At 42.2% G+C, this 16089-nt stretch overlaps 1 protein-coding gene across 1 annotated transcript in view; it reads right to left on the bottom strand.

The window, feature by feature from the left end:
- CACNA1C (calcium channel, voltage-dependent, L type, alpha 1C subunit) overlaps nucleotides 1-16089 on the bottom strand; it is a 779292-nt gene that overhangs the window by 469309 nt on the left and 293894 nt on the right. The window contains exon 7 of the mRNA XM_006862777.1: nucleotides 9729-9739. Within this exon, the coding sequence (XP_006862839.1) occupies nucleotides 9729-9739 (11 nt within the window). The remainder of the gene's footprint in view (nucleotides 1-9728; nucleotides 9740-16089) is intronic.

Below are 16089 nucleotides of genomic sequence, written 5' to 3'. Positions count from 1 at the left end.
CATGCCCACCTTCCTCTAGTTCCCAGTCACTGTCTGGACTGAGTAACTGTTGTTGCTGTCAAATGTCATCAAGTCAGTTTAGACTCAGAGCAATTCTGTACAGGATTTTAGAGGAGCAAATGGTGCGTTTGAACCGCCAGCCTTGTGGTTTGCAATCCAGTGATGATCCTACAGCGCCACACCAGGACTGAGTAACTAGGAAGGGTCTTATAGTAGAAATGTGACTTCTAGAGTCAAAAGATATGAGTTTGAGTCTTAAGTCTGCTGCTTAAAACTTAAGACTTAACTCTGCTGTGGATGGGACCATGGTGATCCACAGGGTTTGCACTGATTGATTTTCACCTTCCCTTTTAGCCCATCTTAGTGTAGAAGCTCCAGTGAAAGTTGTTCAGCCTCACAGCAACACATAGGTCCCCAGTGACAGGAGATGCATGAAGGACAGTGGTCACGGATATAAGGTGAGAATCTGACCCACTGAAGCACCACTGTGCCCCCAAAGAAAAATTAGGTGGTTATAATTTAAAAAGAAGTTGCTTGGTTCTTCGATTTGTAATGTAAACATTGGGAATAGGGAGAGATGCCGATAAGGGCATGAGGAATGTTCCTACCCCCTGGGATGCAGGAGAACCAGAGCTAGCTTCACAAAGATGCTGGGAAACTGTGAGATGCAAAGTACTGGAGGTTGTTGTGAAGTGCCATTGAGTCAGTTCCAACTCATAGCAACCCTGGTGGGTAGGGTTTCCAAACAGCAGCTGGTGGGTTTGAACCACGGGCCTCGTGGTTAGCAGCCCAGTGCCTATCTTACAGTGCCACACCAGGCCAGTGTTCTATCATTGAACTTAACAAACTGCGGATTTTCTTCTTCTCTGGTCAACTTCCTGTACGTGGGCCCATCACAGGTAAATTCCCTAATAGTAGGTAGCAATCAAACTAAAAAGCATACATGAGTTGAGAGATCCGCAAAAGACATTATTAGGGAAAAAAATGATATCCTAGATTTCAAGAAATTCTGGACGGTCTACAAGATATCTTTAGTAACCTAATTCCCTTTTCAAGGCAGGGTTGCTCCTTAAATTTACTGCCTGAGGGAACCAAAGATTTTCAAACAATCGCTGTCAGATCAATTTTAGTGTGTGGGGAAGGTGGCACAGTTTGCTCTATTTCCAGTACAGGAACCAAGCTGGTCATTACATTAGGCAGGAGAGGAAACACTGTCATATTCTAAAAGTAATTTATTTTTAGTCAAAGTGAACTGACCCTTATTTGGTTTGTGCCTGCGTCTCGGAGCTTCGGCCTCTTTCTGTGTGCTGTGTTTTATTTTTTCATGTGGATGCTTCCTTCTTTAGCTAGCTACAAGCCGTTTTCCTACTGCCATGTAAACAGCAGCGCAGGAGCCATCTTCTCTGGAAAGCGTGATGTAATTAACAGTATAGTTTCTGCAACCCACCCATCTACCTTCCCAGCCCCCACTCTTCTCCAAGGTATTTCTGTCATCACTATACAGTGTCTGCTTGCTGGGCCAGAGCTCTGTAACTAGAATGCAGAAAAATACAGGACACCAACACTAAAAAGAAAAAAAAAAAATTTTTTTTTAAAGCATTGTTGTTGTTAAGTGCCATTGAGTCTATTTCAACTCACAGTGACCCTGTTTAGGGTTTCCGAGGCTTTAAATCTTTGAGGGAACAGAAAGCCTCATCTTTTTCCCATGGAGCAACTGGTGGGCTCAAACCATAGACCTTTTTAAGTATAAGTGGCACTGTGGGTTAATGCACTGGACTACAAAGTCAGTTTGAACCGCAAGGTTGGTGGTTCAAATTCACCGGCCGCTCTTTGGAAACCCTATACCTGGCCACTATGGGTCAGAACTGACTTGACGGCATTAACAACAACAACAACAACAACAAGTAATATAATGGATTATGAGCTGGGCTGCTAGCTACACGGTCAGCAGTTCGAATCTGCCAGTTATTCCATAGAAGATGAGGCTTTCTGTTCCCATTAAGATTTATAGTCTCAGAAACCCCATACTGGGTCACTATGAGTTGGAACTGACTCCACGGCACACAGCTACAACCACCATCCCCAAATCACTTGTACTAACTTGTATTAAAATGTTTTCATTGTTTATCTGAAACTTCAGTTTTTATTGGGTGTCTTGTGGGTTTTTCTTTTTGTTGTCTGTTTTCTTTTTTGCTAAAGATAGCCACCTTATTTGGTCCATCTCCCTTGCTTATAGACTTGAAAAAAAAGGTAGATAAAGGTCTGTTGGTGGTTGTGAGTGCCGTTGAGTCGGTTCTGACCCAAAGCGGCCCTGTACAGGGTTTCTGAGGAGCAGGTGGTGAGTTTGAACCTTAAATTCTTGTGGTTCAAACTGACCTTGGGTCTGTGTTTATGCTACGGCGCCACACCAGGACTGTCTGGGACTGCCAAATAAAGACAAATCACAAAGCTCATGCAGTAAATCTCAAAACTCTCTTTCAAGAAAAACAAAACAAAACCAACAGCCATCATGCTGATTCTGACTCATAGCAAACCTATAGGACACAGTAGAACTGCTCCCTGGAGTTTTTGAAACTATAAATCTTAATGGAAGCAGATTGCCTCATCTTTCTCCCAAGAAGTGGCTGGTGAGCTTGAACTGCCAATCTGCTGGTTAGCAGTCGAAGGCTTAACCCACTGCACCACCAGGGTACCTTCTCTTTGAAGAAGAAAGAGCCTCTTAAACCTTTTCCTGGTCACTTTACACCTTATTTTAACAAGCTCTGTGGCAGACTACCAGGAGCAAACGGAAAAAAAAGTGAGGAGGTGCTAAAAGGAGGAAGAATATGCTGGCACAGAAATAGTCCCAGGCCCAGAATCAGAAGATGTGGTTCTGAGTCCCACTGATTGCATCTAACCATGCGGTCTTTCGCACATTGCTAAACTTTTGAAAGCTTCCGTCTTTCTTTTAATCAACATATTGAGATGACATTATCTGCTTTGCAGAGTTGATGTATGGATGAAAGACAATCACGTGAGAAGTGCTAAATAAATGTAAGGTACTTACTATCACAGTGCAACACACTGACAGAATAAGAAATAAGCACCCACAGTTTTATTGCAAGAAAAGAGACAAACTACACACATCAAACATAAGAACTCAAACAACAATACACTGGACTTATTCAACAGGAGCAGAGAATCAAGGTATCACTTTATTCCACTAAGGCAATGGTGTTCAAAACAGTGCCTCTGAATCATCAAGAAGTGATTAAATTATACTTATGTATCTGTATAAGAACACAGATCAGTGTTCATGCAGGGAAACCTATCTAGGCCCAGAGGCTTCAGTATTCGACATAGAACCATGAGAGTTGTTTTCTAAAAATATGCATTGAGCATCTACTATGTGCCAGGCACTGGGCTTAGAAAGAAACTAAGTAACTGGCTGTGATCTTTCTAAAAAATGTTGATTGAGTGAGTAAATGAATGAATGAGTCCCCAGAGTGAATTTACAAAGTGCTGGAAACACCAAAAAGAGTCAGGACGCATTTGAGACTGAATTGTTGTAGGCTGCCTTTCAGTGGGCCCGGGTACAAGAGAATAAAATGCTGTCCAATCATGTGCCTTCCCCATGATGGGCTGTAGATCAGACAGTTGTGATCCATAGGGTTGTCACTGGATAATTTTGGAAATAGATCACCAGGCATTTCTTCCTGGTCTATCTCTAGTCTGTAAACTCTGCTGAAACCTGTTCAGTGTTATTGCAACACACAAGCCTTCACTGACAGGTGGGTGGTGGCTGCTCATGAGATGCATGGATCAGGAACACTGAACCTGGGTTTCCCACATGGAAGATGAGCATTCTACCACTAATCCACCATCTGCACCCATGGCTAGGGGGTAATGTTATATTTACATTATAGATTAGTGACTTTGTTAGAGACAACACAAGGCAGAGGATAGAAAAGGCACTAGTAAGTCCGCCAACTGGAAACTCATGGCTCACTAAGAACTGTGTTCCATCACTGACAAGGCATGAGTTACAAGATTCGTAATCAAAATGGAATTGTGCTGTTGCTGGGTGTTGTTGAATCAATTCCAATTCAGATTAACCCTATAGGATGAGAACTATGGTTTCTAAGACTAATGGTATGGTGCTGTAGGCTAAGTACTCAACCATAAGGTCAATTTGAACCACAAGGTTGGTGGTTCAAACTCACCAGGTGCTCCTCAGGGCCTATACAGGGTTGCTATGAATCAGAACTGATGCAAAGGCTCTTAACAACAACAGCAATCTCTATGTATTTGAATTATGGTGTTAGAGAAGAGTATTAAAAGTATTAGAGACTGCCAAAAGAACAAACAAATCTGTCCTGGAAGAAGTACAGACAGAACGCTCCTTAGAAGCCAAAAGGGTGAAACTTCATCTCTCGCACTTTGCACATATTGTAGGAGGGATCAGTCTCTGGAGAAGGACATCATGCTTGGAAAAGTAAAGGGTCAGCCAAAAAAGAGGAAGAGTCTCAATGAGATTGATTAACAGCAGCAACAATGGGCTCAAATGTAGCAACAATTGTGAGGCTGGCACAGGACTGAGCAGCGTTTTGTTCTGCTGTGCCAAGGGACGCTATGAGTTGGAACCAACTTGACCGCACCTAACAACAACAATCTTTAAGAGAGCAGATCACTAGGTCTTTTCTCTCAGGAAGCCTCTGGTTCAAGCAAGCTTGAACCGCTTGCAGATCTTTCAGTTAGCAACTTAACCACTACATAGCAGGGTTCTGAATTACAACTCAACAATTTTATTTATATTGTAATCTGCTAGGCTATACTGCTTCATGGGCCAAAAGAAGACATTCCTTAAGATAATATTTACATGGTCAATATTTATGTAGGGATCCTACTTTTCTAGTATTTGGAAATAATGGTGTTTTCTTCCCATTCTCTAACACATATCTGGAGTCCTGGTGTGAAACTGTAGGACAAGCACATAACTACTAACAGCAAAGTCGGCAGTACAAACCCATCAGCCACCCCTTGGAAATTCTATACGGGGTCACTATGAGCCGAAACCAACTTGACAGCACTTAACAACAACAACATATGTCTGGGTTCCATCATCATATGTTTTGTACTGTTTTTAACCCATTTGAACAAGGAAAAATCTGCCTATGAAACATGGGATTAGCACCTTCCCTGCGCCAAGACTATCTGTGAGGGTTAAATGCGACAGAGAACTGAATGGGGATACTAGTCGGTATGCAGATGAGCTGAAATATATCAATCCCAAACTGTGGGGAATTGGACGTCACAGCCACTGAAATAAATTCCCTATCAGTGAAACTTGCTACAAACCAATCAGTTACCCTGGATGTCAGCCCACTGGCACACGGCTGCACACTTGATCACAATTCAGTGTGTGTATGTGGAAATGGGGATGGTGAGTGGACGATTTGGAGGAGATGTCAGACTGACAGACACGGTCCTTGTCCTCAGTTCACGTTTAAACTGGCAAGAAAAGCCCACAAAGGCCATAAGATAACCACACAATCTACTGAAGGAGCTCCTGGCCAGTGTCCTGAATTAGGGCTATCCAGAAGAAGCCTAGCACACGAGTGCAGAGGTTCCTGACAACCCATGCAAGACGCAAAGGCCAGCAAAGTCATCACCTCCCAGAGCTACGACCCCACAGCATCTCCTGGAGTTTTTGCTCAGAAAGGAAGAGCCTCACTTGAGCTGAGTTGGAATCCTAAGAAAATGAGATCTAAAAGGATTTGTGTTGTTATTGTTGTTATGTGCTGTCAAGTTGGTTCCAATGAGCAGCTGGTGAGCTTCAACTGCTGATCTTACGGTTCAAACTGACATTACAGTCCAGCATATTAACCTGCAGCACACCAGACCAGGACTCCAAAAGGGTTCGTAGAGATCAACTAATTTAATCCCTCATTTGAGTGGGTAAGAAAGGGCAAGGGCAAAAGAAAAAATGATTTTTGTGGGCCAAACTCTTCACATGCTCTTTAATCCTTACAATTTCATGAGGAAGCATAGACATTTTGTAGGTGAAGAAACAGGCTCAGAGTTTAAATCACTTGCTCAAAGCTACATAGCTAGTAAGTGGGTAAAAAGGGATTTGAACTAAGCATTGTGTAACCAATGCCCAAGATCTGTCCTACGAACCACCTCAGGAGATGAGGAAAAGGGGACTCTCTGAGGTTATCAAGGTCATGAGCGGCATGGCCAGGGCTCCAGCCCCTTCCCCACACATCTCCTTCTCCTGGCATGGTCTTGAAGACACCTAAAGCTGAGTGTCATCAAATGTCAAAAGCAGGTTGGAAAACTGAGGCCCCAAGGCATAAATTAAAATACTGAGCATTTACTATGATCTCTTTCTTCAAGGAAATTTCTGATATGGATCAAATCAATTACCTCTCATTACAGTTCTAGGAACTGTCCAGAATTTATTATACCAGAATATTGTCTGTCTTAACTGTACGTACAAATAAAAATGTTGTTAACAGGGGTCCAACCACATTTTGTGAGAGGTTTTAACAGATGCTCTTGGGTTGAGTACTAAAAGAATGAAGTTGGTCCAGGGGTTTTGGTTTTGTTTCCATCTTTTAGATGAGTAAGGATAATGCTCATCCAGCTGACATGGGTGTAAGTAACCAGAAAAACTCAAACTCTGCTGATGAAAATCTGGATTTAGACAGGCTTTGCTAAGTACAATTTGACAATAAATAGCAAATGGCATAACTTTTCACCTCCAGAGCATACTACTAGAATTCATCCTTAGGAACTACATAAGTACAAAAAAAAGAGATGTTTATGTAAAATTATTCTTCACTGTGCTGTTGATAATAATAAAACAACTTGAATGCTTCCCAAACAAAGACTTGACTAAACACAATATGGTTAACCTCATATAATTCAATTATCAGGCAAATACTAAAACAATGCTATAGATTCAGATAGGATGTCATGGCAGGATATTCATGATATTTAATTAAAGAAAAGACACTGTAGTATACATACTAGAATTTTTTTTTTAATGATAGATTTCTGCATTTGCATGGGGAGTCCTTGGATAGTATAATGGTGGTACAATGCACTCTGCTGATAACCAAAATGTTGATGGTTCAAATCTACCCAAAGGTACCTCAGAATAAAGGTCTGGCAATCTACTTCCAAAGAATCAGCCATTGAAATCCTATGCAATCACTGAAACCCTACTCTGACATACATAGTGTCGCCATGGGTTGAAAGAACTCTATGACATTTTTTTCTTAATATTTGCATTGTAAAGGCTGGAATGATATACATATAGTGTCCCCAAGATCTCAGATTTCAAATGATTTTTTTTCTTTTTAATTATTGGCCTGAGTTTTTTATGTTGATTATGTTGTTTAATTTCAAACAATTAGTTGTATGATTATCACTTCAAAGTTACTCTTTAAATGAAAAGAAAAAGCTACTTCTTGAATCTAAGAAAAAAAAAGAATTCTTATCATAAAACAATACTGCAACTCTTAATAAGCTTATCGAGTTAGCTTATAAAACCTGTTAAACTTCTTGTAGGGTGATTAATACAATAGACCAACTGTAAAGGGATGGATTAGGTAAAGCAAGAGACAAGGAGGAGAGGCACTCATTTGCTAAGTTTAGAATAAGCCCATGACACGCTAATTTCACTGCCTGCCAAGGGATCCCCCTCAAGTCTTCTGATAATCGCATACTCCTCAAATTCTGTTCTGTGCATTCACAGGTACGCTGGACACTCACTCTGTCCTAATCCTCATACCCTACTCCCCAATAACAATCTATCCCCTCAAGGGCAATAGAATAGCAGGTGCAAGGACAATGGCTGAGATGAGCCATCTGTGGTCACTGTCCACTGACTCAGTGGGGATGGCCACTGCAGGGGGCTGGGGGAGATCTCTGGTTTACAGCCCCTGAGATACCCTGAGCAACACAACCAAGACCTGCTGATGCAATGGGTCAACTGATCTTTGAAACAACATTCCATTTCCTTCTCAGCATCTATTTCAGACAGACCCTTGCCCACAAGGGGTCCATGCTGAGGTCCTCTTCTTGCTCGACTCCATGGTGATACTGTCATGTCCACATAGATGCCCAACTCAGCGTTCAGGACAGGTTCTCTGACTTACTGATTCTGAAGGGTTGCCTGCTGACTAGGCCCTTGCTAGACAGAAGCGTAATGGTTACAAATCTGGCTGCTAATCCACTGTCTGCAGTTCAGAACCACTAGTAGTTCCGTGGAAGAAAGATGATGCTTTCTGCTCCCATAAAGATTTATAGCCTTGGAAACCCTATACAGGGTCGCTATGAGTCAGAACTTACTCCATGGAACATAACCACCATCACCAGACAGAAGCTACAGTAGACAAAAAAAAAAAAATTGTATCTTACCCACCTTATATGGAACCAACTAATGGAATCCTGGTGTAGCACTGTAAGATAAGCAATGGACTGCTAACTGCAAGGTCGGTGGTTCAAACTTACCAATGACTCCTCAGAAACCCTATACAGAGTGGCTATGAGTCAGAACCAACATGATGGCAATTAACAACATTGGGACCTGAAATTGACAATGGTTTGTTCCAAGGATGGAGAAAAGTCCAGTCTGTCTGTGGAGAATGTACAATGTGACAGTGATAACGAGGGGTAGGGTGGGATGATGAGTTAGGAATGTGCAGAGAGAGGGATCCTAGCACTGAAAGGTCACTCTCTAGATGCTGGGAGAAGACTGACTGCTGGGAGAATGTGAGATGTTACAGAGGGCTGCCAGGAGTGGGTGTGGTCACTGTGGTGAAGGGCAAAAGTTCTGGTTCAGGAGTCAAAAGCCCAACATGTGGTCTTATCAGCTTGGGATCTGGAGCTTGTTCCCCAGGCAGCCCATTTCCAATGTCAAAATGCTGATGATAACCCTGCACTGAAATCCCATAGGGCTGCTGAGAAGATTCGGTGAGGCAGCGTATATTTAAAGTGCTTTGTTAAACTGTAGAGTGCTATGCAAATGTTAGCTATTATTATTAAATGGCTGAGACAGTATTTTGTCAGCAACTTAGTTCTGCTCTGTTGAACACTGTGCTCCAAACATTTCAAATACCAAACAGGACTTCGTTATTTAGGAAAGAGATTCAGAAGCTTTCATGGAACAGTGGAAAATCTAAACAACAGCTAAAAACACACAACTATCCCAGGTTCCATGATATACCAATTTTCTCTCTGGTGACACTGGGTAGTGGTGGTGCCATAGAGTCAGTTCCAACTCATAGCGACCCTGTACAGGGTTTCCAAGGCTGTAAATCTTTACAGGAACAGCAGGGGGAAGCTTATACAACTGGGACCCTCAGCCCACACTCCAGAGGGCCCACATCCTGTGGGTGTTTGGCTCTTAAAGGGGTCTGAGTCTGGGAATAGGGGGCAAAGGGGGTACTCACATGGCTCAAAACATTTGCATTTATTTATCCAGTGATATATCTTGAGTTTAATGTTTACATCTATGGGGCAAAACCTCAATATAGACTCTTTGAAGTGTCAAAGTACCTGACAACTTAGAATCATAAAACCTTAGTCTTAGAAGAGATTTTGGACCATAATTGCCTCTCAACGCTTCTAGTATAAGCAAAGGACCTAGTATTCATATGTAGTCAGCTAGAGTCCTGATACGGAACAGTAGATTAAACACTGGACTGCTACCCACAAGGTCAGTGATTCAAGCTCACCAGCCATTCCGCTATATGAGTTAGAACCTACTCAACAGCACCTAACAACATATATGTTTATACAATTGGTTGAATGGATGGATGGATGGATGGATGGATGGATAGGTGGATGGATAGGCAGATGATGGATGATGAATAGATGAATGAGTTCTATCTATAGCGTTTGTGGTCCAATCTGCTATAAAGAAAATATCAACCTGTTGCTTCCTCTCATTCAAAAGAAACTACCTTTTTCTTAGCTTCTGATTCTTAGAAGAGCAAAGTCTCTTCTCTGTGACCCTCATCTGCCCCAACACCTGCACTCCACCTGCCTCTGCTATCCACTATTCCTGCCCGGGAGGCTGTTCTGTTTATTCAGGAGACTGATATAATCCACACACCTCTTCCTGACACCTTGGGGGCCCGTAAAGACTAAGAGATGGCTAATGAATCAGCCTGGATTTCCCATGCCAGTAGCACCCGTTTTTCCCTGGGTCTGGAATGAGAACTTCCAGACAGCATGAAAAGCATCTTTCCGGAAGGGTAATAGCTTTCTATTTAAATGTTATGTTTTCGTTTATGTTTTTCACTAAGCACAAAAGCTCCCCTTTAAGTCTTCATCTCCTGGTGAACAGACTATTTCTGCTTATCTGAGTCATGGATCTCTGGGCAGCCAGACCTTCTGACTCACTGGTGGTTGAAATCTCAGATTCACAATACCACCGAGCTACTAAAAATAGGAATCCTGTACCTGGGCCCCAAAATAGGGCAGGGATAAACATGGCTCTTTAGAAGATGACTGCCCTGTCCATAACAGAAAAAGCAAGCAGGGACTATAATTGTCTTCTTCCACATGAGCTGACATTAATAAAGCCATCCCAAATCCTTTAAGAATAGGTAGAACAGACGGACAGAGTCCATAGATAGGCAGACAGACAGGCAGAGTTAGGATGCCTTTTCTCACACATCCTGTTTGATTTTATTAGAAAACTTTTCTATTCTTAAATTAGCATAGGGGTATTTTCACAGCAGTAGCAGAGAAATGAAACTTCTCCAACCATGCTTTGGTGATGGTTTCTCCCTTGAGAATACATGTGGCTTAAAATAGTTTGGGAAATTGTTACAGACAAACAAAGAGGGTACTTAGAGTTTTTTGGGAGAGTGGTTTTATACTTTCTTTCAAGGCTTTTGAAGTCTAAGTCTCCTTATGTTAAAATCTAATACTATCCCCCGTACTTACAAACTATTTGTACTTGAATGGCCTTCAAACCAGACTTAAGTTTTGTTTTTCCCAGTCTTACTTTTTGGGGGAAAAACATCCATACCATGGTTAAATATATGTCCTGACAAAAAAGTGTGACAACTTACTTCATTCTGCAACTCTAGAATTGACCTAGGGCTTTCACTGTGCCTCATATGACCTCCCAATAAGCTGGAATGAAATCAGGCAGATACCACCACTTTTGTCTACAGATTCAGCACGTCACACAGAGGGCTGGCGGGAGAGCAAACCGGGACTCTATTCCTGCATTTCTAACACCTCGTCCTGTTGTGTGCTTTTAGAGAGACCAGAGTGGGCACACCTGGAAGAAGAAAATAGAATCAACCGCCTCTCCAGCGGGGAAAGGGAGCCAATGTGGACATCCTGCTCTATGTGATAGACTGCTGCTCACAGAAAACAACCTTCTTTCTCCTGTAACTGCACATCTTCCTACATTTCAGGTCTTTTTTTGTTGTTGTTCATTTTTTTTAGGTGACACACTCAACACAGAGCAGGTGACCTAAAGAAAATCACTTCTGGAAACTGTCTTCAAGAGAAAGGAAACCGCTCTTGACATAATAAATCACAGTTATGTGTTTTCACTGTTATTTTAAATTCCCAATGACTTCCGGCAGGTGGGAGGCTGGAGGCCTGTGGGTTGAGACCACTGTGGTTTAGGACATAAATCATTGGGAAAACATGCAGAAATGAAGACTGAAATGCCAGCAGCCAAGATGAGGAGGCTGCTGGGTGAGTGAGGGTGAAGAAAGGTGGTCACGTTCACACTCTGGCAGCTGGGCCAAAGGAGAGAGGTTTTACAGTTGTGGCTAAGGTACTAGGAGTGCCAACCTCTACATCATCTTCAAGGTCAGATGATCCATGAGCAGCAGCAATCAGAGTTCGTCAGCTGGGCTCATGGATACTTCTGCCTTGGGACTTCTGAGAGTACAGCTTGAAGAAAAACACTGAGAGGCCCTGGAAACAAAGCTTAGGGCATTTCACTGAGGAATCCCAGGAATTATGGGCTTGTCTTTCTCACAAACACAATGGAAGGATATTTTAGGATGTATGAAATTTCACGATTAATTTGGGAGGTAAATAAAATTGTTGAGCAGGTCCTGGTTTCTGTCATTTCACTTAGCCATCACATTCAGCCCAGAGCTTAGTTCATCTTCATTTTACAGCTGAGGAAACCGAGGCTCAAAGAGGTTAAAGACTCTTCTGGAAGTCACACAACTAGGAAGTGAAGTCAGGATTTGTACCTCAGTTTGTCAGGTTTCAGAGCCCATGTTTGCTTCACTACAACACAAGACAAGAAAATATGCCCAGTCTTTCCGATGGAAGTAATTCTCATTAACAAACATCACTACCGTTTGGTACCTAGAATTAGTTTTTTGGACTCACTCTATGTCTTTAAGCTCTCCTCGATTCCACTGGGGCCATTTGTGTTTACTAACAGATGCCCACTAAGGTGCAGTAACACTGTGGTATGTTCTATTTTAGAGTAACCAAATGGGAGTTTCCATCCATTTCCTCCCTGGTATAAACTTGTTTCACTAGTTAGAGAAACCTGCAGAAAACAAGTTTAAATACTAGCACAACAATGGACTCAAATATACCAAACACAGCTAAAGATGGCACAAGAATGAGCAATGACCTAGCACATCTTCCTGTCCTCAGCACAGCGTTTGTGGAAGAAATAAAGTTCTAGAAGTCAGTAGACTGACTTAATCACCAATGACCAGAAGTAAGTAGCATAACCTCTGAGTTTTAGTTTCCTGTTGATAACTTTCCACCAAGTTGTTTCCAGTGTACGAGCAGAACTGCACTCCACAGGGGTTTCAAGGTTGTGACCTTTTGGGGTCAGATCTCCAAGTCTTCCAAGGTGCTTCCAGGTGGGTTTGAACCGCCAGCTTTTCAGTTAGTAGCCCAGCACTTAACCATTTGCATCACCCCGGGACTCCTAGTAATAATTCCTGTAAGAACCTACTGAGGTGGCATGGGATACTGCTTTGAAGACCATAAAGGCATTTCTTCTGAAGGTTCTTGTTGTTAAGTGCAGCTGAGTCGGTTATGACTCATAGTCACCCATATACGGTTCCTGAGGAGTGAGCGGGTGGTGGGTTTGAACGGCCAGCCTTGTGGTTAGCAGTCCAGTGCTTATCTTACAGCACCACACCAAGACCAGGAGGGCTCTCTACTGTTGTTGTTGTTATTGTTAAGTGCCAGCGAGTCAGTTACAAAGAGTAAATAGTGCCTTTCTGTAATTTATTTGTATTTATTCATTCTAACTGTCTGGGAATCTTCTGAATACCATCCTAAATCTCTCCCTGCAATTTCCACTGTCGTTCTACCCTCCTAGGTGATGGAGAACAAGAACCAGCACTGTTCTAACACCTCAATGCTGCTTGAGGGTTTCATAAATTACTTTTGGAAGTAGATTGGTTGATACATTAACGGTTTCTACATGTAAGCAAACATTTTATCTTCCCCATAGGTCACTGTGGGATGAGAATTCCAGGAAGGAAATTATGAAAGAGAAGGATGCTGGTTCTTTAATAATAAACCTGAAGAAATGAAGGCAGAAACCGGCTGAATAGTCAGGATGAGAACGTATGGGCCAGCACCTGTCTTCACCCGCCACTAACATCATTTAGAAGATACGACAGAACCGTAATTTAAGAGTATGGGCTTTGGAATCACCTGACCTGGCTTCATCTTTTATTACTTATTCGGTAAATGATTTAATCTCTCCCAGACTTAATTTCATCATCTACATCCACTGAGGGATTAAATGAGAAATTGGTAGTGCCTAGTATAGTCCTGGTGTGGCGCTGTGAGTTAATGTGCCAGACTGCAAAGCCGTTTAAACTGCAAGGTCGGTAGTTCAAGCTCACCAGCAGCTCCTCAGAAACCCCATACAGGGTCACTATGGATCAGAACCAACTCGACGGCACTTAACAACAACAACAACACTATAGTACTAGTATAGCAGAGATTCTGATGTGGTGCTATAAGATAGACACTGGACAGCAGGCCGTGGGGTCAGTGGTTCAAATCCACCAGCTGCTCCCACAACACATACAAGGTTTCTATGGGGTAGAATCGACTTGACAGTACTTAACAACAACCGTATATAGTACAGGAACCCTGGCAGTGTAGTGGGTTATGAGTTTGGCTGTTAACCACAAGGTCAGCAGTTTGAATCTCCCAGTCACTCTGCAGCAGAGAGATGAAGCTCTCTCCTCCCGTAAATATTTACAGCCTCAAAAGCCCTATACAGGGTCACTGTGAGTCAGAACTAACTCCAAACCCACCAGCCATACTCAGAAATCCTATTTAGGGTCAATATGAGTTGGAATCAACTCGACAGCACACAACACAAAGTACACACAAAAGGAGGCTTAGTGGCACTGTAGGATAAGCACTGCCTACAGGTTGACAGTTTAAACCCACCAGCCTCTCTGACTGAGAAAGATGAGAACTTCTGCTCCCATAAAGATTTAGAGCTTAGGATTGACTCAATAATTGGGTTTGGTTTTGGTTTTATTACATAACAAATACTCAATAAATTGTAGCTTTAAAAATGGTGGTTCTGCATGAACACCCCAGCAGGAATTAAACTGAGATCTTCTACATAGAAAAATCAGAATTCTACCACTAAATAACTATTGCAGGGCCACTATAGGTAGAAACCAACTCTATGGCACTTAACAACAATAAATAACTATTGCAGGGCCACTATAGGTAGAAACCAACTCTATGGCACTTAACAACAATAAACATGTGTATTATATGGAGTCCTGGTGTGGCGCTGCGGGTTAATGCGCTGGACTTCAAGGTCAGTTTGAACCGCAAGGTTGGTGATTCAACCTCACCAGGCGCTCCTCGGAAATCCTATACATGATAGATATGAGTCAAACTGACTTGATGACATTTAATAAGAACATATACATGTAAGTGTGTATACATATATATGGAGTCCTGGTGAGGCATTATGGGTTAATGTGCTAGACCACAAAATCAGTTTGAACCACAAGGATAAGGATGAGCACTGAACCACAAGGTTGGTCTGAACAGCAAGGTCAGTGGTTCAAGAACACCAGCCACTTCTAGGAAACCCTATACAGAGTCTCTATGAGTCAGAACCAACTCAAAGTCACTTAACAACTATATATATATAATGTGCCATCGAGTCAGTTCCAAATCATAGCAATCCTGTATAGGGTTTCCTAGGAGTGAATGGTGGGTTTGAACCATTGACCTTCTTGCAGTTTAAGCCAACTTTGTGGTTCAGTGCTTATCCTACAGCGCTACACCAGGACTCCATATGTATATGGTGTTGTTGTTAATTGTCATCAAGTCAGTTCCAACTCATAGAGACCCTGTATAGGGTTTCCGAGGATCAGTTGTTGACTTTGAACTGCCAACCTTGTGATTAAAACAAAGTTGCAGCCCAGTGCATTAACCCACAGTGCCACACCAGGACTCCACGCATACATGCACACACACACACATATATGGATGCTAGATTTGTTCATTGCTAAAGGGGTGTCATTTATTCTACGTTCTTTATACATACACCCCCCCACACACACACACACAAACATATATGCACATTTGCTGCAAAAGACCTATTTAACATGTTAATAAGATATCAGCTTGAGGATTAAGGTGCACCTGACCCAAGCCATGGTATTTTCAGTTACTTCATATGCATGTGAAAGTTGAATAATGAATAAGGAAGAGCACAGTGGTTACGAATCGGGCTGTGAATCTTAAGGTCAGCAGTTTGAAACTACCAGCTGTTCCGCGGGAGAAAGATGAGGCTTTCCACTCCCATAAAGATTTACAGCCTTGGAAACCCTGTACAGGGTCGCTGTGAGTCAGAACTGACTCCACGGCACATAATAACAACAACATAGAAGAATTGATACATTTGAATTATGGTGCTGCTTAAGAATATTGAAAGAAACATGAACTACCAGAAGAACAAAGATATCTGTCATGGAAGAAGTACAACCAGAATGCTCCTTAGAAGCATTCTTTGAGCATGTTGCCATATATATGACTATATGTGACTCAGAGAACCTGTATAGGGTTTCTGAGGAGCAGCTTATG

The sequence above is a fragment of the Chrysochloris asiatica genome, unplaced genomic scaffold (genome assembly GCF_000296735.1).
Source record: "Chrysochloris asiatica unplaced genomic scaffold, ChrAsi1.0 scaffold00050, whole genome shotgun sequence".
NCBI lineage: Eukaryota > Metazoa > Chordata > Mammalia > Afrosoricida > Chrysochloridae > Chrysochloris > Chrysochloris asiatica.
Note: the sequence above shows the minus strand (reverse complement) of the source record. Positions and strands in the feature narration are given on the sequence as shown.